The sequence below is a fragment of the Myotis daubentonii genome, chromosome 3, assembly GCF_963259705.1.
Source record: "Myotis daubentonii chromosome 3, mMyoDau2.1, whole genome shotgun sequence".
NCBI lineage: Eukaryota > Metazoa > Chordata > Mammalia > Chiroptera > Vespertilionidae > Myotis > Myotis daubentonii.
In genome coordinates, this window is record NC_081842.1 from 202,921,714 (window position 1) to 202,944,322 (window position 22,609).

General features: G+C 56.8%; 3 protein-coding genes across 11 annotated transcripts; 2 read left to right on the forward strand and 1 right to left on the reverse strand.

Annotated features, from left to right (window-relative positions):
- Nucleotides 1-200: 200 nt before the first annotated feature.
- GPR3 (G protein-coupled receptor 3) lies at nucleotides 201-3,361 on the reverse strand. Its single transcript, XM_059690626.1, has 2 exons — nucleotides 3,279-3,361; nucleotides 201-2,225 (listed from the first exon to the last, which is right to left on the reverse strand). The coding sequence occupies exon 2, from the start codon at nucleotides 2,215-2,217 to the stop codon at nucleotides 1,228-1,230; it is 990 nt and encodes a 329-aa protein (XP_059546609.1). The 5' UTR covers nucleotides 2,218-2,225; nucleotides 3,279-3,361; the 3' UTR covers nucleotides 201-1,227.
- A 6,193-nt stretch (nucleotides 3,362-9,554) lies between these two features.
- CD164L2 (CD164 molecule like 2) lies at nucleotides 9,555-13,492 on the forward strand. Of its 5 annotated transcripts, none has more exons than XM_059690629.1 (6): nucleotides 9,555-9,735; nucleotides 10,154-10,321; nucleotides 10,420-10,491; nucleotides 11,042-11,086; nucleotides 12,527-12,671; nucleotides 13,175-13,492. In XM_059690629.1, exons 1-6 carry the CDS (start codon nucleotides 9,648-9,650, stop codon nucleotides 13,179-13,181), a joined length of 525 nt encoding a protein of 174 aa, XP_059546612.1. In that variant the 5' UTR covers nucleotides 9,555-9,647; the 3' UTR covers nucleotides 13,182-13,492. The 5 variants fall into 5 exon arrangements, with proteins under 5 accessions (XP_059546612.1, XP_059546613.1, XP_059546611.1 ...); XM_059690630.1 differs by lacking the exon at nucleotides 13,175-13,492 and adding an exon at nucleotides 12,841-13,145; XM_059690628.1 differs by lacking the exon at nucleotides 13,175-13,492 and adding an exon at nucleotides 12,916-13,142.
- Nucleotides 13,493-17,158: 3,666 nt separating this feature from the next.
- FCN3 (ficolin 3) lies at nucleotides 17,159-21,995 on the forward strand. 5 transcript variants are annotated; one of them, XM_059690643.1, is made up of 8 exons: nucleotides 17,159-17,511; nucleotides 17,637-17,732; nucleotides 17,962-18,116; nucleotides 18,357-18,389; nucleotides 18,603-18,730; nucleotides 20,479-20,608; nucleotides 20,696-20,830; nucleotides 21,543-21,680. In XM_059690643.1, exons 1-8 carry the CDS (start codon nucleotides 17,477-17,479, stop codon nucleotides 21,560-21,562), a joined length of 732 nt encoding a protein of 243 aa, XP_059546626.1. In that variant the 5' UTR covers nucleotides 17,159-17,476; the 3' UTR covers nucleotides 21,563-21,680. The 5 variants fall into 5 exon arrangements, with proteins under 5 accessions (XP_059546626.1, XP_059546624.1, XP_059546622.1 ...); XM_059690639.1 differs by having other exon boundaries at nucleotides 17,174-17,511; nucleotides 21,630-21,995; XM_059690640.1 differs by having other exon boundaries at nucleotides 17,178-17,408; nucleotides 18,072-18,116; nucleotides 21,630-21,995.
- Nucleotides 21,996-22,609: the final 614 nt, after the last annotated feature.

The following is a 22,609-nucleotide window of genomic DNA, read 5'->3' on the forward strand; positions in this document are numbered from 1 at the left end:
GTACCTGGGTCTGAGCAGAGGGGCCCATCAGACTAGCATCCTGGGGTGGGAGTGTCACCTGTGTCACCTGCCAGCCACACTCCACCCTGGATCTCCAGCTTCCTATGTCCCCCAACAGGCACCGGTGTGGGTTAATCCTCCCTTCCCATGGGTTCTCCCATCAGGCCCCGCTCCATTCCCTCCGCACACAGACAGCAATATTTATTACAAAATCAGTTTTTATTGAGGGTTGGGTCAGGGACAGGACTAGGGAATGCCCTGGGGGCCATACCCAGATTGGCAGAGAGGGTCAGGTGTTGGCTCGCATCCTGCCTCCTCTAGGGCACCTCAAAGTGAGGCCTGGCTCCCAGGCCTCGGCTGTGGCGCTGGACACCAGGCTAGAGTGGAGTTGGGGTTGCCACGTTTTATCCTGGCTGCTTGGCCAGGCTGGTTTTCCCCAAACCGCCACCAGAGGGCAGCAGGCCCCCAGCGCAGAGGAATTCTCGGTTGCTCAGGTGATGGCTTCTTAAAAAAATAAAAAACCAGAGGCTGGTGTGTTCCCCTCACAAACCCCAGAGGGGCGGGCCTGGGGAGAAGGTTCTGGTTTATATGATCTCTTCGATAAAAAATAAGCGAAAATAATAACAAAATACGTGGTTTCTCTTTCTCCCTTCCCACCCCCCCTCTAGGAACTGAGGTCAGAAATGGGGGTGTGGGGACCGGGAGTACCCTGGTATGGCCTGGATTTCAAGGTGTTGGTCTCTTTCCCCCCCTTATACCCATAAATAAATTCATAAATAAATAAATACTAGATATTCTCTTTGTATGTGCACACACATATATATAGATAAATCTTTTTCTCTTTCTCCTAGCTAGGCAACTGAGTGGCTAAATCTCTGACTCTAGCTCAGAAACTCAAAAGTAAAGTGACATGATCAAGGTCAAGGGAGGGGGGAGCCCAGGGACCTGAAATGGCACTGTACAGCACCCAGCAGCATTCTGGAACTCCAAGCCAGCTGGACTGTGGACTCTTCTGAGTGGAACCCTGACCATCTGAACATTCTAGAACCATGGAGCCAGCTGGGCCCTGCAGAGATCTGAACAGAATCCTGTGAAACACCCCGTGTCCTAGAACTCCAGAACTAGCTGGGTCTTGGGGGTGTGGAGCTGGGGGTTGGAACAAAACCCTGGAGGACCTCACATTCCGGGATTCTGTAGTGATCAGGGTGAAGGGTCACCAGTATGCGACTAGACATCGCTGGGGGAACGGGACCGGAAGGGAATCTTGGAAGAGGAACAGCAGCAGCAGATGGCCCACAGTACCTTCTGCACATCCTGGTTGCGGAAGGCATAGATGATGGGGTTGATCATGGAGTTATAGGTGGCAGGGAGCAGGGTGAGATAGGTGTAGAGAGATGGGGAGTGGGCATCGCCCAGCAGGCAGTAGACGGTGAAGGGCAGCCAGCAGGCGGCAAAGGTGCCAAGCACCACGGCCAGTGTGGCAATGCCCTTGCGGGTGGCCACATAGTGGGAGGCAGGCAGCAGGTGCCGCTGAAGGGCAATCTGCTGGGCATGGCGGCAGACGATGCGGCAGATCTGGGCATAGAGCTGCAGCATGATGCCAAACACCATGAAGAAGGCAACGGCCAGGACCACCAGATGGTTCTTGGAGAGTGGATATACCACGCCGCACATGGTTGGGGTATCCAAGCAGTTCCAAGCCAGCACAGGCAGCAGCCCCATGCCCAGCGCACCCCCCCACACTAGGGCCAGCATCACATAGGTCCGAGTCATCGTTGTCTCTGAGTAGTAGGTGAGGGCATTGTACAGAGAAAGGTAGCGATCTACAGTGATGGCCAGTAGGCTGCCAATGCTGGCGGTAAAGGCCATTGCCAGGACGCCAACCAGCACCAGGCTCATCTCAGCTGAGCCAATGCAGAAGACAGCAGCAAAGTGCAGGACCAGTCCCAGGCCTGCCAGCAGGTCTGCAATGGCGAGGCTGCCCACGAGCAGGAACATGGGGGCACGGAAGGCGGGAGTGCCCACGATGATGGCCACCACCAGTGCGTTCTCGCAGGACACCAGGGTGCCTGAGATGCACAGCACCACATCCCAAGCCCTGGGTGAGGGCAACGGTGCGGCTGGGCCTGTGGGCCCCTCTGCTAATCCCATGCTGCTCACGTTCACGTTGCCTGGGCCAGCGGAGAGCCACGCCAGGGGGCTGCCTGCGCCCCACATCTTGGTACCTGTAGGAGAAAGGCCCTGTGAGAAATTGGCAGGGTTAGGTGCTGGGTAGGGGGGTCTACAGGAGCTGAGGTGCCTCTCTGGATACTTGGTGGGCGTCTCTCCACAAGATGCTTAGCTGGTCCCAATGTCTTGTCCCCACACTCATGCCCCAGGATTCCTTCCAGGATACCCTAGTCCCCTCCCATGTTCCCGGGCCAGCACAGGTATCTTTTCCTGGGGATTCTTGTCCGAGTATCTTCATCTCCCTTCCAACTCCCTGGGTCCTGCAGGCCTCTTCCTTCCACGTGTGTGACTAGAGCTCAAGCAGATGAAGGACTACCACAAGTAGAGGGAGCTTGTAAGATCCCGGAGATGCTGGGGAAGGCAGCACTGGGGGAGGGAAACACATCTCAAGACTGAAGGCAGCTCTGCTCCCTCCCCATCAGGGAGGATGACGCTCAGTTTCTGAGGCTGCCAGACCCCTCAAGATTCTCAGCACAGCCAGCCCCAGGCCCCGCCCCTAGGGAGTGCGGTGACGCTCTCGCCAGCCCCCACCCTGCACTCCTAGGGTGACAACACCTGGGAACTCAGCTCTACCCGCACACATACCCGCCCAGATTTCTGCCCAGGCCGGACCCTTCTTTCTGGGTCTTTGGAACAGACACCCCCTGCTGGAAGCCCGATTCCTGAGGCAGACCCCTCCGGCCCAGACACCTGGACCTGGGGCCTGACTCCGCCTCCTGCCCGGAAGTCTGGATTCCTAAGTCAGACACCTCCTCCTGCCCAGACTCCTAGGTCCTGTCCAGCCGCCTCCTGCCAGCCCAACCTCAGATGACCATCAGTTCCCAGGGCCTCGGGTCCTTGTAGGAGTGCTCACCACCCCCCGCCGGGTCACCGTGCTGATGGCGCTCAGCACCCGGTCACTGGGTCCCACCTGCTAGCCCAGAATCTGGGTTCCAGGTCTTGACCTCCGACCCTGGCCCGCTGCTGGGAGCCTGACAGCCGCCCCAGCGCCCCAGCATCCTGCGTGCCCTCCCGGACGCCTGGTGACCGCGGCGGGGACCGATACTCACCTCTCGGGTCCAGGCGCGGCCGGGCCGCGCAGGAAGGTTCCAGTCGGGTCTGGGCAGCGCAGGGTGTGAGCGGACCACGGGACCACAAGCCCCCCGCAGCCGCGGGAGCAGCGGCGTGAGTCACCCCGCCCCGCCCCGCCCCCGGCCACCGGTTTGTTGACGTCAGCGGCTCGGCGAACCAATGGGCGCGTCGCGCTCGGGCGCAGAGCGCGTCGCGAGGCATATTAATGAGGCCTCGCACGCCCGCTCCCCCATTCATAAAAAGCGCCGTGGCCGCGGCCCCGCCCCCCGGCTTGGCCCGCGCTGCCCTTGACGCGGCGCCCTCTGCGGGCCGGGGGTTTGGGGGCGCAGGTGGGAGAGCCTTGGAAACGTATCAGAGGGGCTGCGGGGGTGTGGGGGCTGCGGAAAGGGGCCCGGATAGGCCGGGGGGTGATGGGACCCTCAGGTGGCAGAGGAAGTCTGACGAAATCCAGGTGGTGGAGACCGAGTGCTGGGTCCAATGGCCTCCCGGGTGAGGTGACGGAGACAGGAGCGCGAGGGAGCCTGGGGGGGCGGGGGGGAGGTGGGTGGCAGTGACGGTATGAGCGTGGGGACAGGATCTTGGGGGATAGAGGCTGAGGATGCTGACGTCGAGGGAAGCCTCCAGGGCAACCATACAGTGTGGGGATGACTGTGGCATCAGGGGGTGCAGGGATCCCAGGTGGCAGAGGCAGCGGCCAGGGAGGATGCAGTGTTCAGGGGATGATGGAACTTCGGGTCACCATGACCCGGTCACGGGTGCTGAGTACTGAGGTGACAAAGCTACTTCAGTGACGAGGGCTGTGGGGTCCTCCGGTGACGAGAGCAGGTGGCTGCGGCGAGGGGCCCGGGGTGATGGACAGGGTAGAGGGTCTGGGCTGACAGTGGTCAGGCAGGAAGTTGCTTCCAGGGCAGGTCTTCATAGTGCTGAGGCTGGGATAAGAGGCGGGGCGACCTCACTCGTGTCGGCTCGACAGCACCCTCACAGCACAGGAGGGCTGAGTCTGGCACGATTTCAAAACCTGAATTATTTATTCAAGAATCTGAAAAGCCAGCAGCATCGTGTGTATGTGGGGGAGTAAGGGGTGGGGGACTTCCCCGAAGCAGCTGGAGAGAGGGATCCAGGAAGAACTTGGAAGCAGAAAACCTGGCAGCTCAGTCCCAGCACAGGCCCCTCTCCACCGCCCATCTTGGGCATCCTGGCCGGGGGGCATGGAGAAGGAGCCCCATCCGCCCCAACGCTGTCTGTCCTTAGTCCCAGATTTCTCCAGATGGGACAACTATGGCCAGTCCTGGGGGAGAGCAGTTGTCTCTAGCTTTGATCCTCATTGGAATCATCCAGGCCCCACTGAATAGGGGAGGAGGGAGGAATCAGGTTAGGGCTTGAGGATACCAGAGAGACCCAGATCCCAGGCCCCACCTGACTTCTCCCACAACACCGCACCACTGCAGTTCCCACAGTTAGTGTGGGGAAGGAGGGAGGAGGGGGTAGGCCAGTGGCAGGCTACATGGGAAGAGGAGAGGGCTGGGCTAGGAAAGGTAACCACTCCGGTTGGATACCGTGAGTTGAGGGTGCTTAGCAGATGGAGGTGGTCAGGAGGGTAGGCTGGACTCAAGCCCCAAAGCCTCCATTTCCTAGCTGTGTGACTTTGGATGAGCTGCTTAGACTCTTTGTGTCTGTTTTCTCGTCAATAGACAGGGACAAAGTTAGTATCTACCTCGTAGGATTGTTGGGAAGGGCCTGGCACGTTGCCAGCACTGGCTGTGTGGGCTACCAAGGGTATATCTGGCAGGAGGACACCCAGGAGGAATGCAGGTAGTGACCGAGGTCAAGGGGTAGATGACACCACCTAGGGGAGGAAGCAGCGAGTGAGGAGCCGCGGGGAACCCTCCCCCCACACACCCCCACACCCCCCTGTTAAGGGCACAGACTGTGGATGAACATATTCCTGTTCCTGGGCCTTTGCACTGGCTGTTCCCTCTGCCTAGAACCCTTCACTTCATTCAGGTCTCTGCACCCATGTCACTCCTTCCGCAGCAGACTCCCCGACCTCTGTCCTAGCCCGGCACTCTCCCACAGTGCCTGGCAGGTAGTCGATGCTCAACAAACATTTTGTTGACTGGATAATTAAACTAAAAAGCAACATCTAGAAAAAGAGAAGGAAAACAGAGAGTAGTAATACCCACGGTGTCAAGGAAGGTGGGGGTGTCAGAGAGAGAGAACTAGGGGCATCAGTACCCCAGGACTCAGGTTTCCACTTCCTCCCCCATCAGAGCTGGGTCCCAACAGCTGTCCAGCTGGTCTCAGAGAACGGTGAAAGGTGCTGGGAGGTTGGCAAGACAGGTGTATATTATAGACTCTCTTCTGCTATTCTGAGTGGCAGTGATTGTTGCTGTTTTCTCATAGTTTACTAATTAGCTCGTGAAAAATCTGCACAACCACCACAGATCAAGTCATTGCAGAGTCTTTACTCCTCTTTGCACCAGTATTGGCCTTTCCTGTAGCCCCATCTTCTTCATTCTGCTCTTGCATTCCATTCGCTGTTTTCTTGGGGTATTTTTCTTCTGTAGGTCGTGTCTTGCAAGCTTGTGTTTGGGTTCATTTTTCTTTACATTCAAGGAATCACAAATAATGTCAAAGCCAGTTGTTTTACCACCACCAAAGTGGGTTCTGACTCCAAATATAAGATGAAATCTGGCTACTTTGTCCCAAATTTCTGTCTTAGCTACCACTGCCTTCCCAGGGGGAAGGACATCAATGACGATGTAGTTGATTAGCCAGTACTTCCTGATCCAGGGAGTTACTGTGTCATTCATGGGAGAGGTTGATCCTCAGGCAGCCAGGGAGGAAAAGAGTGCAGTGATATTTCTAACCTTGAGATCCAAGAGACTCAAGTGAATCCCTTTCATGCTCCAAAACTGCCACCATGCCAACAGGCTAACTGAGGCCATCAATGCCAACCAGGTCTCTCTTCTCCAAAGATCTGCCGTCTGGATGGAGAGGCAGCCCTTCTCTCTCTCCTCCTCCTCAGCTCTAGCTCCTTGCTTCTCCCCACCATCGACGCCTCTCCAATCCTTCCCACCTACCAGGTACCAAACCAGAGCCGAGTGCTTACAACAACCCTGCCTCCCAATTTCATAGGTGAAGCCCATAGAAGCAGAAGGTCTTGTCATATCACAAGTAAATGACAGAGCTGGGGTCTGAAGCCAGGGCTGTCTGTAACCAAGTCCAGTGTGGCTTCCCATGCTAGCCTAGGCCACCATCTCCCCAGAAGTGACATTGGACCAGGAATGACAACACCTGAAGTTCCCCAGGTGACCACCAGATGGCTGTGAGCGCTCAGTTCCAGGTGAGACCTCTTTACTGTGGGTGGAGGCTCTCAAGGGAGGTTTGTGTGAGACCCAGATAAGATCCACATAAACGTCTTGGCCAAGCACAGAGAATCTGGGCATCGCCGGTGCAAGCATTCTTAGCACAGACCGTTCATTCACTGACAGCTCCCTGGGCCTGGGTTTGAGTGGGGGCTGTGGACAGAGATGATCTGGTCACATCCTGCATTTTCAACATTCAGGAAGTATTTATTGAGCATCTGCTATTTGCCAGCATTGTTCTAGGCACAGAGGACACAGCAACAAACAAATATTCCTGCCTTCTTCTTGGAGCTTCCAGTCTAATGGGGAGACGGACAATCACAAACAGATACTTAATATGATATTGAGTAGGGACCCCTTGAGGGTCTCACAGACCAGTGGGAACAGACAAACATGTACACAAAAAATCACACACGACACAGTATGGTATTTCATAAACACCTACTTAGCCCTATGTGTGTGGGAATTAACTATGGAAGAAGATAGACTTTTTTTTAAATCCTCACCCAAGAATATTTTTTTCCACTGATTTTTAAGGCGAGAGGGAAAGACAGAAAGAAACACCAATGTGAGAAAAATACATTGACTGGTTGCCTCCTGCACAAGCCCCAACCAGGGCCAGGATGGGGAGGAGCCTGCAACCAAGGTAAGTGCCCTTGATCAGAATCAAACCCGAGACCCTTTGGTCCGCAGGCCAGCGCCCTATCCACTGAGCCAAACCGGCTAGGGCAGAAGACAGACATTTTTCATGCCTTCATGGAACTTACTAGTACAGCCTAGGAAAGAAATGAGTAATTTGATTTATGTTCTGAAGGAAAAAGGAGGTGTCATGATGTAGAATAACCAGGAGTCCTCTTTTAAGTAGGGAGACCACGGAGTGAGTCCTTTGAAGAGAGAATAGAAGAGTTTCAAGGAGCGAGCACAGCAAGTGCAAAGTCTCTGAGGAGGAACAGAGTTGAGGAATGGAGAGGAGGCGAATGAGCTGAGGGGTAGGAACTGAGCTCAGGGAGGGGGGTGGGGTAAGGGGCTGAGGGTAGGGAGGGGAAGATCATGTAAATCATGGGGTCATTGGTGGGCTTAAGCAGAGAGGGATATGATTTGACTTTCATGTTCAAAGGATCGCTCTGCCTGCTAGGTGGGAAACAGACTGGAGTGGGGGAGCAGAAGCAGGAGCCCTACTAGGAGGCCTGCAGTCACCCAGCAAGAGATGGCGAGGAGGGGAGTGCTCTGGTGCAGGAAAGCAGATGGATTCAGACCTACCAGCTAGATGAGTGCTGCAACAGCTCAGCCTAGCTCTGAGGCAGTGACACAGGGCTTCCTGCAGGAGGTGGCCCTTTAGTGGTGTCATGAAGGATTAGCTTGCCAGGCAGATGGAGTCAGGAGAGAAAGAGGACTCTCCAGGACAGAACAGCTATAGGATAAAGGCAAGGAGGCATAAGAGGCAAAGAGTGTTGGGGGAGGGGCTAGTCTATTTTCTTGGGGGAGAGGAAGGTGTTGGGGTAAGCCCAAGACGTGCTGGGGAGACTTATAGAGCCAGGAATTAAAGGGTGGCGGAGGCCAAGCCATGATTAACTGGAAGAGACATGGTCACATCCATGGTTTCAATAGAGCTGTGAGGGCCAACTTGGGGACGGGCCCGGAGGCTGAGGCAGTGAGGCCAGCAAAGAGAAGATGAGGGAATAGGATCAAGGAGGTATGTAGAGGCAGGGGGTGAGGATGAGACCGTGGTTTCCACTCGGGTGACAGGGGATAAAGGGACCCTCCTCGGTGGGGAAGAGGGACCAGACGGTTTCAGGGGCCTGAGGCCCACTCAGGTGGAGGTGCCCAGGAAACAGATGGACCCTGAGGAGGCATAGCAGGGGGGAAAGCAGCCTCTGGCCATTGGGTCCTGGCCTACATCCTGACACACACACACACACCCACACACACACACACACACACACCCACTGTAATCGTGTGCCCCTGGGCAGGTGATGCAACTTCTGAAACCTGCAGTTTGGTGATAACAAAACCCATACTAAGAGGGTAGTGGGAATTAGATGAGAAGCTGCAAGTAAAAGCTCTTTGTAGAATGTTCATTCTGCTGGGATGGGAGCTGGGGAGGGAGCACGAGGCTGGAGATGGAGTGATACTCGTTGGCTTTCAAATGGGCACTGATGGCAGAGGAAAGACTGAGCTGACCCCAGGAGAGGCGGAATAGGGTTCAGGACGGAGCTGGGCCACTAGCGATGAAGGAGGAAAAGAAGCAGAGGGGGGAAGAAAGGGAGGGGAGAGGAAAGGAGAAGGGGGAGAGGAAGAGAAAGAGGAAGAGGAGGCCCTGGCCAGTGTGGTTCAGTTGGTTGGGCCTCATCCTGTGCACCGAAAAGGTTGTCAGTTAGATTCCTGGTAAGAGCACATGCCCAGTTTCAGGCGTGGTTGCCAGTAAGGAACATGCAGGAGGCAGCAAGTTGATGTTTCATTCTGAAAATTAATAATAATTTTTTATTAATAATGGAACTTTATTGGCTGGAGGGTGCACTTCACAGGGCCCGCCTGCGCCGAGCCCGGGAGGCAGGACAGTGACCTTGCTCCAGATACAGATTTTGCCATTAACTCGATAACTAGTCACTCACCTTTTCTGAGCCTCAGTTTCCGCACCCGTGAAGTAGGGGTAACTCGCTACTCAGCAGTTTCCGCGAAGCTGCCGCTGGGGGCCTGCAGGACCGGGTCGGCCACCAGTCCCGGACCCGCCCTCTTTTGTCTGAGCCCCGCCCCCGGCCATGGACCCCCGCCCACCTGACCGCGCCCACCGACCACACCCTATAAGGCCCCGCCCAGGGCCTCAGGCCACGCCCCCTGGCGGCGCCACGGGCCCTGCGCACCTGGCCCCGGCCCCGCCCCCGCCGCCCGGGTCTTGTTCCGCACAGCCCGGCGGAGCCGAGTCCAGAAGGGACGCGCCGCACCAGCTCTCGGCTGACCCCCAGCCCCCGCCCCGCGCCCATGGCCTTGCCGGGACCCCGAGCTTTACGGGCTGCGCTCTGTGGCGGCTGTTGCTGCCTCCTCCTGTGTGCCCAGCTCGCTGTGGCTGGTAACGCGGGCCAGGGTCTGGTTAGGAGCGGGGGCCGGGGAGCGCGCCCTTCATCCAGCCGCCCATCCAGGAGCAGTCCGGGCCGGGAGGGGTGGGGGTAGGGTAGGGTGCGGGGGGGGCGGGGGGGCCAGGGCTGGGTAAAGGCGGCTCTAGCTGTGTGTGGAGCCCCGGGTACGTACATAGTAGGGAGCTTCAGGTGTGTCTGAGGGAGGCAACTTCACATGTACCTGGGAACCCCAGGTACCGGTATAAGCAAAGGAAGGGGACTCGGGGTGAATGTCAGGGAGGTTCTAGGTGTGTGTTGTGTGATTGTGGAAGCTCCGGGTGTGCAGGGGGGGTTAGGGATCCGGGTGAGTGTATGTGTGAGGAAGGGGGGCTGCAGCTCGGATTCAAGGAGTTGCTTCCGTCCCACTCCCAGGTAAAGGAGCTCGAGGCTTTGGGCGGGGAGCCCTGCTCCGAATGAACATCTGGCCAGCGGTCCGCGGGTCCTGCGAACAGCGGAAGCTCTGCGAGCATTGTGTGGAGGAGGACAGAGCGCACAACCTCTCGGGCTGCGTGTGGGAGCAATGCCAGCCCGAGGAGCCAGGTACGGAGTGTAGCTCTCCCCGGGTGAGGGCCCCAGTTCTGAACCCCAGGGCCTTGGCCCCTCTCCCCACACCTCTCCCCTGCACCCTCTCCCACCAGGACACTGTGTGGACCAAGCTGAGGTGATCCCGGAAGGTTGCTCTGTCTACAACCACTCCGAGTCGTGTCCAGGTAGGGGGCTCCCACTGGCCTAAGCCAAACTGGGGGGTGGAGGAGGCCGAGGTGTCCCAGCCAGAGCCTGCGCTCCAGGAGAGGTCGTATCCAGGAGAAGCCCGTCTCTCGGGGAGCAGACCGTGCCCAGGAGCACCTGGGTCCAGTTTCCCTTCTGCCTTTAGCTCACAGAGAACTCCTTCCCTCTCTGGCCTGTTTCCTCGTCTGTAAACTGGTACGGATGGAGGATACAGGGCAGGTGTGTGGAGCTGGGGGTGGGGGGTAGCTCTTCTCATCTAAAGCACAGTGAGGACTTGGGAAGTTCAGAAGTGAACAGGGGAGGGCTTTCTGGAAGAGTAGCATGAGATGACCCTTAAAGGTTGAGATGGAGAGAGGGCACATTGGTGGAAGGAACCGCATGAACTGAGGCTTGGGAGTGTGTTGGGTGGATTTGGACCTGGGACAGAGGACCTGGTCTGAGTCAGAAGCCCAGATGTTGGCCCGGCCTGGGGTCTTGATGGGAGTCAGGGGATGGGAGAGCTGGGTTTTTATGGATTCCCTGTCTCTTTAGCTGCCCACCACCACCCCACCTCTGAACCGAAGACAATCACAACAGGTAGGTACTACCTAGGGGAGCTGGGCAGGGGCAGGACTAGAGGTGCAGGGAAGGCAGAGCTGGGCTCAGGCATTGACAGGCTTTGTGACCTCAGACCTGTGACTTCTCCCTCCAGCCTGTTTCCATGTCTGTAAAATTGGTTGGGAACCACCTTACATTGTTGCTGTGAGGATCTTATAAAAGGTGTGTCGCCCCTAGTTCAGTGTCTGATAAGCAATGGTGGTTCCGATCCCTCCCCCCCAGCACTACTGCGAATCAGGGTGACCCCCTCAGGGACCTGCGCTTGGTGCTGAGGGTGTAGGGCTCAGTTTGCCAATGAGCTGTCCACTGTGACCACCCGCTGGTCCAGAGAGGGTCACAAAGCAGTCCCCAGCAGAACAGAGGCAAGAACCCCACCCCTGGGCCCCCACTGCCCCTCGGAACCTGGAGTTCAGCAGGCTTGGCAGGGCTGGCTGAAGAGGCTCTTGGTTAATTAAAGCCAGAAACGTGATCTCGGGGGCTGAATTATTGATGGTCATCTCCCTCCAGCTCGGCCCCAGATCAGTCTTGTGCAGCTCATTTCTTCCCTCTTCTCTCCTCTTCCCCCACAAAGGGCTCCCTGAGCTGCAGCTGGGACCACCTTTGCCCGTCATATTCTCAGACCTCCTAACACAAGCCACCCCCTCTGGGGAGTGGGCCAGCTCGCAGCGGGGCCCCTGTCCACTACCCCAGAACAATCTCCCACTACCAGCCCTGCCCTGCCCTGGGCACCGGGCCCAGGGCCTGAAATCAAATCCCTATTGAGAGTGGATGGCGAACGTGGCACAGCTGGGAGCCACCCAGGCTCCGTCTGACAACCATGGTCCCTATGGTGGGGCTGGGGAAGGGTCAGGGGACACTGTACGTTTGGATTATGTCCTAACTGTGAGGAGACGCTAGACAGGCCTGGCCCCCGGAACCCGGCTTCTCCCTCTGACACACATCACCTAGTCTCCATTTATCCACTCCGTGCGGGAGGCAGGGGTGTGGGCCTCCCCGTCTCCCTCTGCTCCCTCCCTTTCTAAGTTAGGGTTCTGACATGGGGTACCTCCGGGGTCTCAGAAGTCCTGAAAGGGGACCATATCATCTGTACCTGGACTTTGAACCCCGAGATCCAAGATCAATGGGGACCCGGATGTCTGAGTCCTGGGTCCATCCTCATCCTCTTGGGCCAGCGTGGGAGGGGAGTCTGGAAGGGAGCTCCGTTGCCATCTGGCCCATGTGGTCGGGAGGCTGAGGGTGTGAAGAGCATCCAGACACAGAGCAAGTCAGAAGCAGAGCTAGGGCCGGAGCCAAGGCCCTGTCTTCGCAACTGCCTGCTGCTCCGGCCCCCAGAGTGAGGACTGGGGCTCCAGGTGGGGGTGACTGGGGTAGGCCTGGGGTCCTGGTCCTCGGTGGCCCGCTATGACCTCCGCCCTGCAGGGAGTCCTCCCGTCCCCGAAGCCCGCAGCCCTGGCTTTGACGGGGCCAGCTTCATCGGCGGCATGGTGCTGGTGCTGAGCCTGCAGGCCGTGGCCTTCTTTGTCGTGCGCTTCTTCAAGGCCAAGGACAGCACCTACCAGACACTGTGAGTACCTGACCAGCCAGCCGGCGGAGGCCGGCCCACTCCCCCACCCCACTCCTGTCCCTTTAAGTGACAGCGTGCTGTCGTCCCTAAGGGCAATGACTCCCTCCCAGGGCCCCCCATGTGAGTCACACCCCTCGCCTCCCTCCCGTTGTGGGGTTCTCTCTGCCAGGTACTGACTCAGCCTGGGCCTGGTTCTGAGAGCCCAGCTGAGCCCACGTGTCTTGTTCCCTCATGCTGCCAGCAGGGAGGAGAACCAGTAGGTGACAGCCCAGGCGCCACTCGGGCCTGCAGCTCTGCGGCCTTGGCAGGACCCTGGCTGTGTGTGCGGTTTGGTTTTCCTCTGCGCAGGGGAGCTGCTCCGAGGCCCCCGTGTGCCGTGTGTGCTGTGGGGCGGGTCACTGCAGCCTCCATCAAAGTGTCTGCTCTCCCAGCTGCTGCCTGCTCTCGGGGTGGGGTGGGGTGGGGGGCCCCCGCCGAGTGCCCTCTCTGTCTGGCCTCTGCAGAATCTGACCCCCTTCAGGCCTGGATTCCACACTGAGGGGAAGGAGGACGAAGAGGCGGCCCTCTGGGGGCCCTGGGGGGCACTGGGGATGGGAAGAACGTCGGCCACCAATTTCTGGCCCCGGAAGGCTCCGAGCAGTCTCAGTGTCAATACCTGGGCCTGGTACCTGCAGCTGAGAGCATCCGTCAGCCGCCTCCTGCCTCGTCTGTCAGCCCTGTGGGCCCCTCCGGTCCCTGCTTGGCACTGGGCCTGTGCCCGCCTCTTCCCACCGACCTGGCCTGGGCACTGCCCCCGAATAAAGGAACTCGTTCCAGCTGTGCTTTGTGTCCGTGTCTTGCCCTGTGTGTGGGTTGGACGGGGGAATGCCACTATCCCTTCCTTGGTGGGACTTCAGCCTCGGACAGTTGCTGTCACTTTGAAAACATTTCCATCTGTCATACGTGTTAACCCCTCCCACCCCTTTACAGATAAGAGTACAGCGACTCAGAGAGGTAAGTGTGCCTGCTCCAGGTCACACGTGGGACAGGGCAGGGCTGGGCTGGAATCCAGGTTTTTCTAGCTCCTGGTGAGCAGAACTTCAGAACTCCCTGCAGAGGCATCTTCCAGGCTCTCAGCCAAGGTGGAGGCACCCCGTAACTCTCAACAGCCACTTCCTCAGGCCCTGCTGGGAGGCCCCCCCATGCCCTCCTCCCCCCACTTCACTGCCCCACCCCCAATCCCTGGGCCCAGAAGTCTTCCCTGACTAATAGCATCTCCCAGTGGGGGGCGCATGCTGGAAGCCAGGCATGTGGCTGAGAGTCTGATCCCTCATCCCAGGACTGTCCTAGGAAGCTGGGAGTTCAGCCTGTGGAACCTAACGGCTCTGTGTGAACGGGAGCAAGTTAATAGCTCTGGGCCTCAGTTTCCTCATCTGTCAAGAGGGGTAACAGCAGTATCCATCTCAGTGGGACTGGGGAAGGTTCAGAGCAGGCGCAGGTCCCCATCTGCTTCATGCCAGCGCACCCACCCACCCTGCCAGCTGCGCAGCCTGCAGCCAAGCCTTCTGTACCTCTTCTCCAGAGTCTCCGCTGCCGCGGGACGTCCACGGGGAGTTCTGGCTGCTCCCTGGCCTCACAGAGGGCTCTCGCGCCTACACACCACGCCATCAACACAAAGTAGTCCACGCACACTTCCCCCCGCGCCCCCACCCTCTCAGACAGCTCCCCTTGAACCTCCAGGCACTTGGATCTCTACCTCTTATTACACAGCCTGTCTTCCTGCTCCAAGCCTTTGCACATGCAGTTTCTCCTGCCTGAATCACCCTCCTGGCTTCTCCCTTCTCCAATCAGCACTTAAGAACTGGCAGGGCCCTAACTGGTTTGGCTCAGTGGATAGACCGTCGGCCTGCGGACTGAAAGGTCCCAGGTTCGATTCCGGTCAAGGGCATGTACCTTGGTTGCGGGCACATCCCCAGTAGGAGGTGTGCAGAAAGCAGCTGATCGATGTTTCTAACTCTCTATCCCTTTCCCCTCCCCTCTGTAAAAAAATCAATAAGATGTATTAAACAAAAAAAAAAGAGCTGGCAGGGATAATGCCCATTCTCTCTGGGAGGGAGGAAATGCCCCCGCCTCCTGCTGGCTCTCCGCACAGTTAAGAAAATTCACTCATTGAATGGTTACTTTTTCTAAAGTAGTAAATGCCAGTAAGGAACAAAAGGACTATACAGAAGTTTATATAAAGAGTGAGAATTGCCCTGGCCTGTGTTGCTTAGTGGTTAGACTAGTGTGTCGACCCAGGCAACAAAGGGTTGTGGGTTTGATTCCTGGTCACGGGCAGGTACCGGGGTTGCAGGCTGGATCCTTGGCTGGTCTGGAGGCAACCAATTGATGTCTCCCTCACACTGATGTCTCCCTCTCTTTCTCTCTCTCTCTCCCCACCCCCTCTCCTTTCCCACTCTCTCTAAAATCAGTGGAAGCCCTGGCTGGTTTAGCTCAGTGGTAAGAGCATAGGCCGTGCACCAAATGGTCTCAGATTCGATTCCCTATCAAGGGCATGTAACTGGGTTGCAGATTTGAGCTCTGAACCTCTCCCCAACAGTGGCATATGTGGGAGGCAACCAATGGATGTGTTTCTCTCAGATCGATGTTTCTCTCCCTCTTTCTCTCCTCCTCCCTCCCTTCTACTCTCTCTAAAAATCAATGGGAAAAAATATCCTCAGGTGAGGATTAACAACAACAACAACAACAAAAAGAGTGAGGCTTGCCCTAACCGGTTTGGCTCAGTGGAGAGCGTCGGCCTGCAGACTCAAGGGTCCCAGGTTCGATTCCGGTCAAGGGCATGTACCTGGGTTGCGGGCACATCCCCAGTGGGGAGTGTGCAGGAGGCAGCTGATCAATGTTTCTCTCTCATCGATGTTTCTAACTCTCTATCCCTCTCCCTTCCTCTCTGTAAAAAATCAATAAAATATATTAAAAAAAAAAAAAAAGAGTGAGCCTTAGCTGGTTTGGCTCAGAGGATAGAGTGCTGGCCTAAGGGTCCCAGGTTTGATTCTGGTCAAGGGCACGTACCCTGGTTGCAGGCTCCTCACTCGCCCGGGCCCTGGTCGGGGCTCATGCAGGAGGCAACCAATCGATGTGTTTCTCTCACATCTATGTTTCTCTGTCTTTCCCTCTCTCTTCCACTCTCTAAAAATCAATGGAAAAACATCCTTGGGTGAGGATTTAAAAAAAAAAGAATGAGAATCGCTGTCCCACTGGTCTCACTCCCCAGAAGTAACCACGGTTCGTATACGGGTCAGACCTTTTCCTGTGAATTCACAACATTTAGCTTCTTTAAATACACAGTGGGACTGTGCTATCCTAGTACATATTGTTCTGTAACTTTGCCCCATTCATTATCCATCAGCTTTGCCTTATGACCTGTCCACATGGTGATAACTTATTGGCCTGCATCCTATCAGCGTCCAGTGGGTCATGTCCACATTGGATATCACTGGCATACACAGCATCGTGATAAATGGGCTCGTCACAGATCTTGGCACACCAGCGGGAGCGTTCCGGGAGCACAGATTTCCAGAACTAGAACTTAGGGTTCCTCAGAGCATCCAAGTCACAGACCCGTCCTGCCTGGAAATTCGGCCTCCCCTTTCCTGAAGCCCCATTGTGCTTCAGCCCTCCCCACCCCCACAAGCTCTGGGTCTAGCATAGAGGAAGCCCTCAGGGAGGGTTTGATGAATGAATGAATGATGAATGAATGAATGAGATTCCCCTCACATCCCCTACCACTTGTGGTCCCTCTCCAGCTCAGGCCTCACTCCTCACATCTGGATCATGGCTGTTGCCTCCTTGCTGCTTGGGCTGCCCATGCAATTGGCCTGTATTAGCAGCTGGTCATTAGCCCTAGGCCCAGCCAGGGGCTCCCCAAGGGACTTGAGGGTGGGCATGAAGTCACTTTGCTAAGGGTCTGTCTCGGGTGGAGGGCATGGGGCTTGGGCAAAATCGCTGGGGCTCTGGGCATATAAGTGCCAGAGAGACCACGAGTCATGTCCTGTCCCTGGGTCTCAGTTTCTCCTTGCTTATTCCTTCATGTAACCAATATTTGTTGAACACCTGCTTTGTACCAGGCCTAAAACCCAGGGCCAATAATAATGACTATGACTGTGTGAGGGTCAAAGGCGACATACAAACTGTGCCCAGGGGGACATGTGGAGTGCAGCAGCTGCCGGTAAGTGGTCGCAGTGGTCACTAGCACTGCTGACAGGATCGGGGAGCGATTCCTAGTGAGGGTGACCTTAGGGCTGGAACTTCACGCACAGGCGGAGCTTCACAGTGGAGGCGAAGAGAAGGGCATTCCAGATGGACGGCTCAGAGCGAGCTGAGATTCAAAGACGGAGAGTCCCTGTGAATGCAAAGGCCTGGAGAGACGCCCGGGAGCCCTGGCGGCCAGGATCAGAAGCTGGACTCCACCCCAGGTGAATGGGGCAGGGATAAGGCCCATTCTCTTTGGGGCCCACGGAGGAAATGCCCCACCTCCTGTCGGTTCCAACCTGGGTGGAGTGTCCGTGGGGAAAGACAATGGACGGAAGTCTTTCTCCGTGTTCTGCCACCAGCCTGGCCCCCTTATAAACCGGCGTCCTCTCTCGAGGGCACACCAGTGGGAGAGCAAGATGGGCCTCCTGCGGACTCCGCTGTCCCTTTTGCTCCTCCTGCTCAGGGAGCCTGCCTGCCTGAGGACTGAGGACCACCCCCGCTGTCCAGGTAGGGTCCTAGGCTTCACTAGCCTCAAGGAGCAGGTGGCAGTTTGACAACCTGGGCTCTGCAAATAGATGCAAAGAGTGCAGAGCTTGGAAAGCTCTTGGAGGCAAGTATCCCGACAGCTAGAATCTGGGAGATGGAAAGGGGACCGCAGAGAGGCCTGGGAGAGAGAGACATGCCCACTCCTCCTATGACCATTCTGTGCCCACCTGGCCCCACATCTCCCTGCAGAACCCAGGGAACTGGAAGCCAGCAAAATTGTCCTCCTGCCCAGCTGTCCTGGAGCCCCAGGGAGTCCTGGGGAGAAAGGAGCTCCAGGCCCTCAAGGTGAGCGATACCAGAGAGCCGGCGGGGACCTGGGGGGAGCTGGGAGGCTGGCGGCAGTGCAGCAATAACTGCTAAGAGGCCACGACGAAAGGGCCAGGAACCTGCTGTATGCCGGGCTCCAGGCGGGGCGCCCAGCGTTCAAGGTCAACTCTATGAGGTGGGTGGAGAGTTCCCCCCATTTTACTGAGGGGAAAGTGAGGCCCCAAGAGCATAAGGCCTTTGTCCACAGTTACCGACAGTGGAGGGAGCAGCTGGGATTGGACTTCTGGCTGCAAATCCCTGTTGCTCCGGCCCTGAGTGTCGAGTGGGACTTACAGCATCTCTGTCTCTGGATTTCAGGGCAGCCTGGACCCCCCGGCCAGATGGGCCCCAAGGGCGAGCCAGGTGAGTGTGTGGGACCGGGGCCTCTTCTTCCTTTGCTCTGTCGCTCAGCTAGAGAGGGAGAGTGCTCTGCAGGGCTGCTGCTCAGCCATCGGCTGCGACTGCCCTCCCGCAGGGGGTGGAAGGCTGAGAGGAGTGGGCAAGGTTAGAAGGGCCTGGGCACCCTCCCCTCTGGTGGCTGGCGGGCATCCCCTCGGGGGTACTCAGACCTTAGAGCCAACACCCGGTCTTTCCGTGGAACAGGAGATCCAGCGAACCTGCTCCGGTGCCAGGAGGGTGAGGCAGCCTTCCAGGAGCCGGGGACTTGGAACCAGGCGGTGCTGGGGTGTTGGTGGACCACCAGGCGTGGGCCAGCCCTAGAGCCCCTGTCGGGGGCCTGAAGGAGCAGGGTGGGCTCCTGAGGTCCCACACTGAGCCTCTTCTGTTGCCCATGGGTGGGGGCGGGGCATAACTGGGGGGCGGGCCCTCAGTCCACCTCCCCTTCCCCAGGTCCCAGGAGGTGCCAGGAGCTGCTGAGCCGAGGTGCCACCTTGAGCGGCTGGTACCACCTGTGCCTCCCTGAAGGCAGAGCCCTTCCTGTTTTTTGTGACATGGACACCCTGGGAGGTGGTTGGCTGGTGAGTGTCAGAGACTCACAGGCCAGGCCCAGTGGGCAATTCTGCCCCTTGTCCCCTAGGGGGAGTCAGAGCCCACTGGAGACAGGGCATTTCTTAGAGTAATTCATTGACAAAAGTTGACGGTGCTCCCAGGGGATCTGAAGTCAGAGAAGGCTTCACAGACAAGGTGACATTTGACAGGGCCTTGAAAGCTGTATAGAAGTTCTCAAAACAGATGAGGTGCAGAAGGGCATCCCAGGTAGAAAGACAGGACAGTGCAGGAAGGTTTGGGGACCAGGTGGGTCAGCTGAGAGCAGGTGTGAGTGGTTGGCTGAGGTCTTCTGGTGCAGGTCAAAGTGCAGTTCGTGGAGGGCCCTGAATGACTGACTAAGGATCGTGGGGGTAACTGGAGCCACGGGAGACTTTTAAGCAGGGATTTGCCAGGTCAGGCTTATGCTTTAGAAAGATGGCAGCGTGGAAGGTGCATTGTGCAGTGGGGGACAAGAGTGGAGACAGGGCCCTGACCGGTTTGGCTCAGTGGATAGAGCGTTGGCCTGCGGACTGAAGGGTCCCAGGTTCAATTCCGGTCAAGGGCATGTACCTTGGTTGTGGGCACATCCCCAGTAGGGAGTGTGCAGGAGGCAGCTGATCGATGTTTCTCTCTCATCGATGTTTCTAATTCTTTATCCTTCTCCCTTCCTCTCTGTAAAAAATCAATAAAATGTATTTAAAAAAAAAAAAAAGAGTGGAGACAGGGACACAGGTTAAGAGGATGTCAGAGGCCCGGGCAGGAGAAAACAGTGGGTGGTGGCAACAACGGAAGTAGAGGCACTTGGACTGAAAGATATTGAGGAGGGAAACTCTACAGAGCCTGGGGACTGCTTGGCTTGACGGGAACCATCAGGGTAAGGTCAGGAGTCCAGTGTGGGCCTCCGGGGGTGACCTCTCTGGTATAATATCTTGGTTCTTATCATAGTGAATTCAAGCAAGTTATTTTGAATCTGGCTCCCAGCAGGATTGACCATCTCAGGAAACCAGGAATGATGATTCTATCACTTCAGTCTCCCCCAGGGCTTGCAAGGCTCTGGTGTGAAGTTGAGTGTCACTAACTATGTTACTGGCACTAACAGTTAATAAGAGGATGTAGCCCTAACTGGTTTGGCTCAGTGGATAGAGCGTCAGCCTGCGGACTGAAGGGTCCCAGGTTCGATTCCAGTCAAGGCATGTACCTGGGTTACGGGCACATCCCCAGTGGGGAGTGTGCAGGAGGCAGCTGGTTGATGTTGCTCTTTCATCGATGTTTCTAACTCTCTATCCCTCATCCTTCCTCTCTGTAAAAAATCAATAAAATATATTTTATTTTTTTTAATATATATTTTATTGATTTTTTTACAGAGAGGAAGGGAGAGAGATAGAGAGTTAGAAACATCGATGAGAGAGAAACATCGATCAGCTGCCTCCTGCACATCTCCCACTGGGGATGTGCCCGCAACCCAGGTACATGCCCTTGACCGGAATGGAACCTGGGACCCTTGAGTCTGAAGGCCGACGCTCTATCCACTGAGCCAAACCGGTTTCGGCAATAAAATATATTTAAAAAAAATAAGAGGATGTAGAGTTCGTCGATATACACACGGGCAAAGCTCCCTTGGACTCACACGTTATCAACAAGCCCCAATCCAAAGAGTCCAGAGTGTGTGCTTGCTTCTCCTCAGCCTCCGTCCAGCCTGGAGCAGTGGCTGGTGTGCCAGCCTGCTCTGCCTCCCTAGGTGTTCCAGAGGCGACAGGATGGCTCCGTGGATTTCTTCCGCTCTTGGTCCTCCTACAAAGCAGGCTTTGGGAGTCAGGAGTCCGAATTCTGGCTGGGGAATGAGAATCTGCACCAGCTGACTCTCCAGGGTAAGTTCCCAGCAGGGTCCAGGGAGCCTGAGGGGCATTCCTCTGGCTTCGGGGCCTGAGGATTCCTCCTCCCTGTCCCCACCCTAGGTACCTGGGAGCTGCGAGTGGAGCTGGAGGACTTTGATGGCAACCGCACCTTTGCCCACTACGGGCCCTTCCGCCTCCTTGGAGAGTCGGATCACTACCAGCTGGTGCTGGGCAAGTTCTTAGAGGGCACTGCCGGTGAGCGACCCTCAGGCGGGGCCCTGGGTTAGGGGGAAAGGTGAGGGAGGCTGGATACTTGCCCAGCACTTCCTCTGCCTCCATGATGACCCAGGACAATCCCTTCTCCTCTGTGGGCCTCAGTGTCCTCCTCTGAGAAATGGCAATCAGGAGGCAAGGTGGTACAGGAGGAGAGAATTTGGGCTCTGGAGGCAAACAGACCTGAGTTTGAATCCACCTCTGTCATTTACTAATTGTGTGAGCCTGGGCGAGTCCCTTCCACATCAGAGCCTCGCTAGCTGCGCTGTAAAATGGACCAGGAGGCAGGAGGGAGGCTGTGGGACTCTAAGGTCTGTTGCGTGTTAGCGATACCTTCTTGGAAGAGGAACCAGGGAAGGCTTTTTTTTCAGAGAAGCAGCAACTGTGGAGGAGAGACTTGAAAGAGGGAAGTCTGCCTCAGGGAAGCCCCCTTTCCTGCCAGCCGTCTGAGAAGTCCCTCCCAGCTCTCCCTGACCCAGCTGCTCAGGCTGCTGGTGGGAGCTGGGAAGAGACGAGGAGTAGAGGGAGGCTGGGGATTCTGTGAGGGGACAAGGCAGCGGGAGGAGCTGGTGGCTTTGGAGCCACAGTCCTGAGTTCAAGTCCAGTGCCCCTGCGACTAGTTGAGTAACCTGGGGGCAAACACTGGCTCCTTGGCACTGCTTTCTCTCGGGGCCTGATGACACCCACCTCTCAGTTGCTCTGAGGCTCCTGTGAGGTCATCTCTCCCAGGGCGCCAGGCACGGTGCCGCCTCCAATGTGCCTCCCATTCCCTCTCGGCCAGGGGACTCCCTGAGCTTTCACAATGGGAAGCGCTTTTCCACCTACGACGCTGACCACGACACAACGGAGGGCAACTGCGCGGTGACGGTCCATGGCGCCTGGTGGTACGAAGCCTGCTATCATTCTAATCTCAACGGACCCTACGCGACGTCCCCCACCACTGCCCACAAGTACGGCATTGACTGGGCCTCAGGCCTTGGCGTGGGCCACCCTTACCGCAGGGTTCGACTCATGCTTCGCTAGGGCGCCCTGGCAACCAGCACTCTTATCTCTCCGGAGCAGCTTCCGGATGCTCGGCTACTTCTCCCCCTGGCTAACTGCCTCTGCTCTCCCGTCCACATTTTAAAATAAAATCATTTTAACCCTTTCCTGGCTTCCAGTTACTGGGGAAAACTCAAGAGGGCAGAGTAGGGACATAGGTTTTAGCTCCATTCAGGGGAGACTTCTTTCAGTCAGGACGATGGGAGGCTCAGCCGCATAAAGCAGGAAGGCTTTCCTCGCTGGAGGTGTGCAAGCCAAGGCCCGGGGAACACTTAGGGAAGGACTTGGGACTCAAGCGTTCACTGACAGCGCCCTTGGGCCCTGTGGGTCCTGCACGTGGGTGGTTTTGTGGTAGAAATTGCACAGCTTCCTCACCCTCTCTGTCGCCCGGGCCTGTCCTTTCTAGGGTGTCTGTTTTCCGCCCCAGCCCCGGTTGTAAACCAAGGCCTCATCCTTGGCTTCTTCTCAGTGGGCTCCACCAGGGGCTGGTTTACACTCAGGGTCACACCCAGGGCCACAGGGAGTGAAAATGCAGTCGCCGAGCTAGCAGTTAGCAAGCCGTGGATCTGCCACAGCCACATGCTAGGGCAGTGATGGCGAACCTTTAGAGCTCGGCGTGCCAGCATTTTGAAAAACCCTAACTTAACTCTGGTGCCGTGTCACATATAGAAATTTTTTGATATTTGCAACCATAGTAAAACAAAGACTTATATTTTTGAT

Bases quoted from the DNA above. Each gene is read 5' to 3' on its own strand.
- GPR3 (XM_059690626.1), bottom strand. From the start codon at position 2,217: ATGTGGGGCGCAGGCAGCCCCCTGGCGTGGCTCTCCGCTGGCCCAGGC.
- CD164L2 (XM_059690627.1), top strand. From the start codon at position 9,648: ATGGCCTTGCCGGGACCCCGAGCTTTACGGGCTGCGCTCTGTGGCGGC. The intron at 10,322-10,419 runs GTACGGAGTGTA...CTCTCCCACCAG, and splicing joins ATGCCAGCCCGAGGAGCCAG to GACACTGTGTGGACCAAGCT. The intron at 10,492-11,041 runs GTAGGGGGCTCC...CTGTCTCTTTAG, and splicing joins CCACTCCGAGTCGTGTCCAG to CTGCCCACCACCACCCCACC.
- FCN3 (XM_059690639.1), top strand. From the start codon at position 17,477: ATGCAAAGAGTGCAGAGCTTGGAAAGCTCTTGGAG. The intron at 18,731-20,478 runs GTGAGTGTCAGA...CTGCCTCCCTAG, and splicing joins CCCTGGGAGGTGGTTGGCTG to GTGTTCCAGAGGCGACAGGA. The intron at 20,831-21,629 runs GTGAGCGACCCT...CCTCTCGGCCAG, and splicing joins GTTCTTAGAGGGCACTGCCG to GGGACTCCCTGAGCTTTCAC.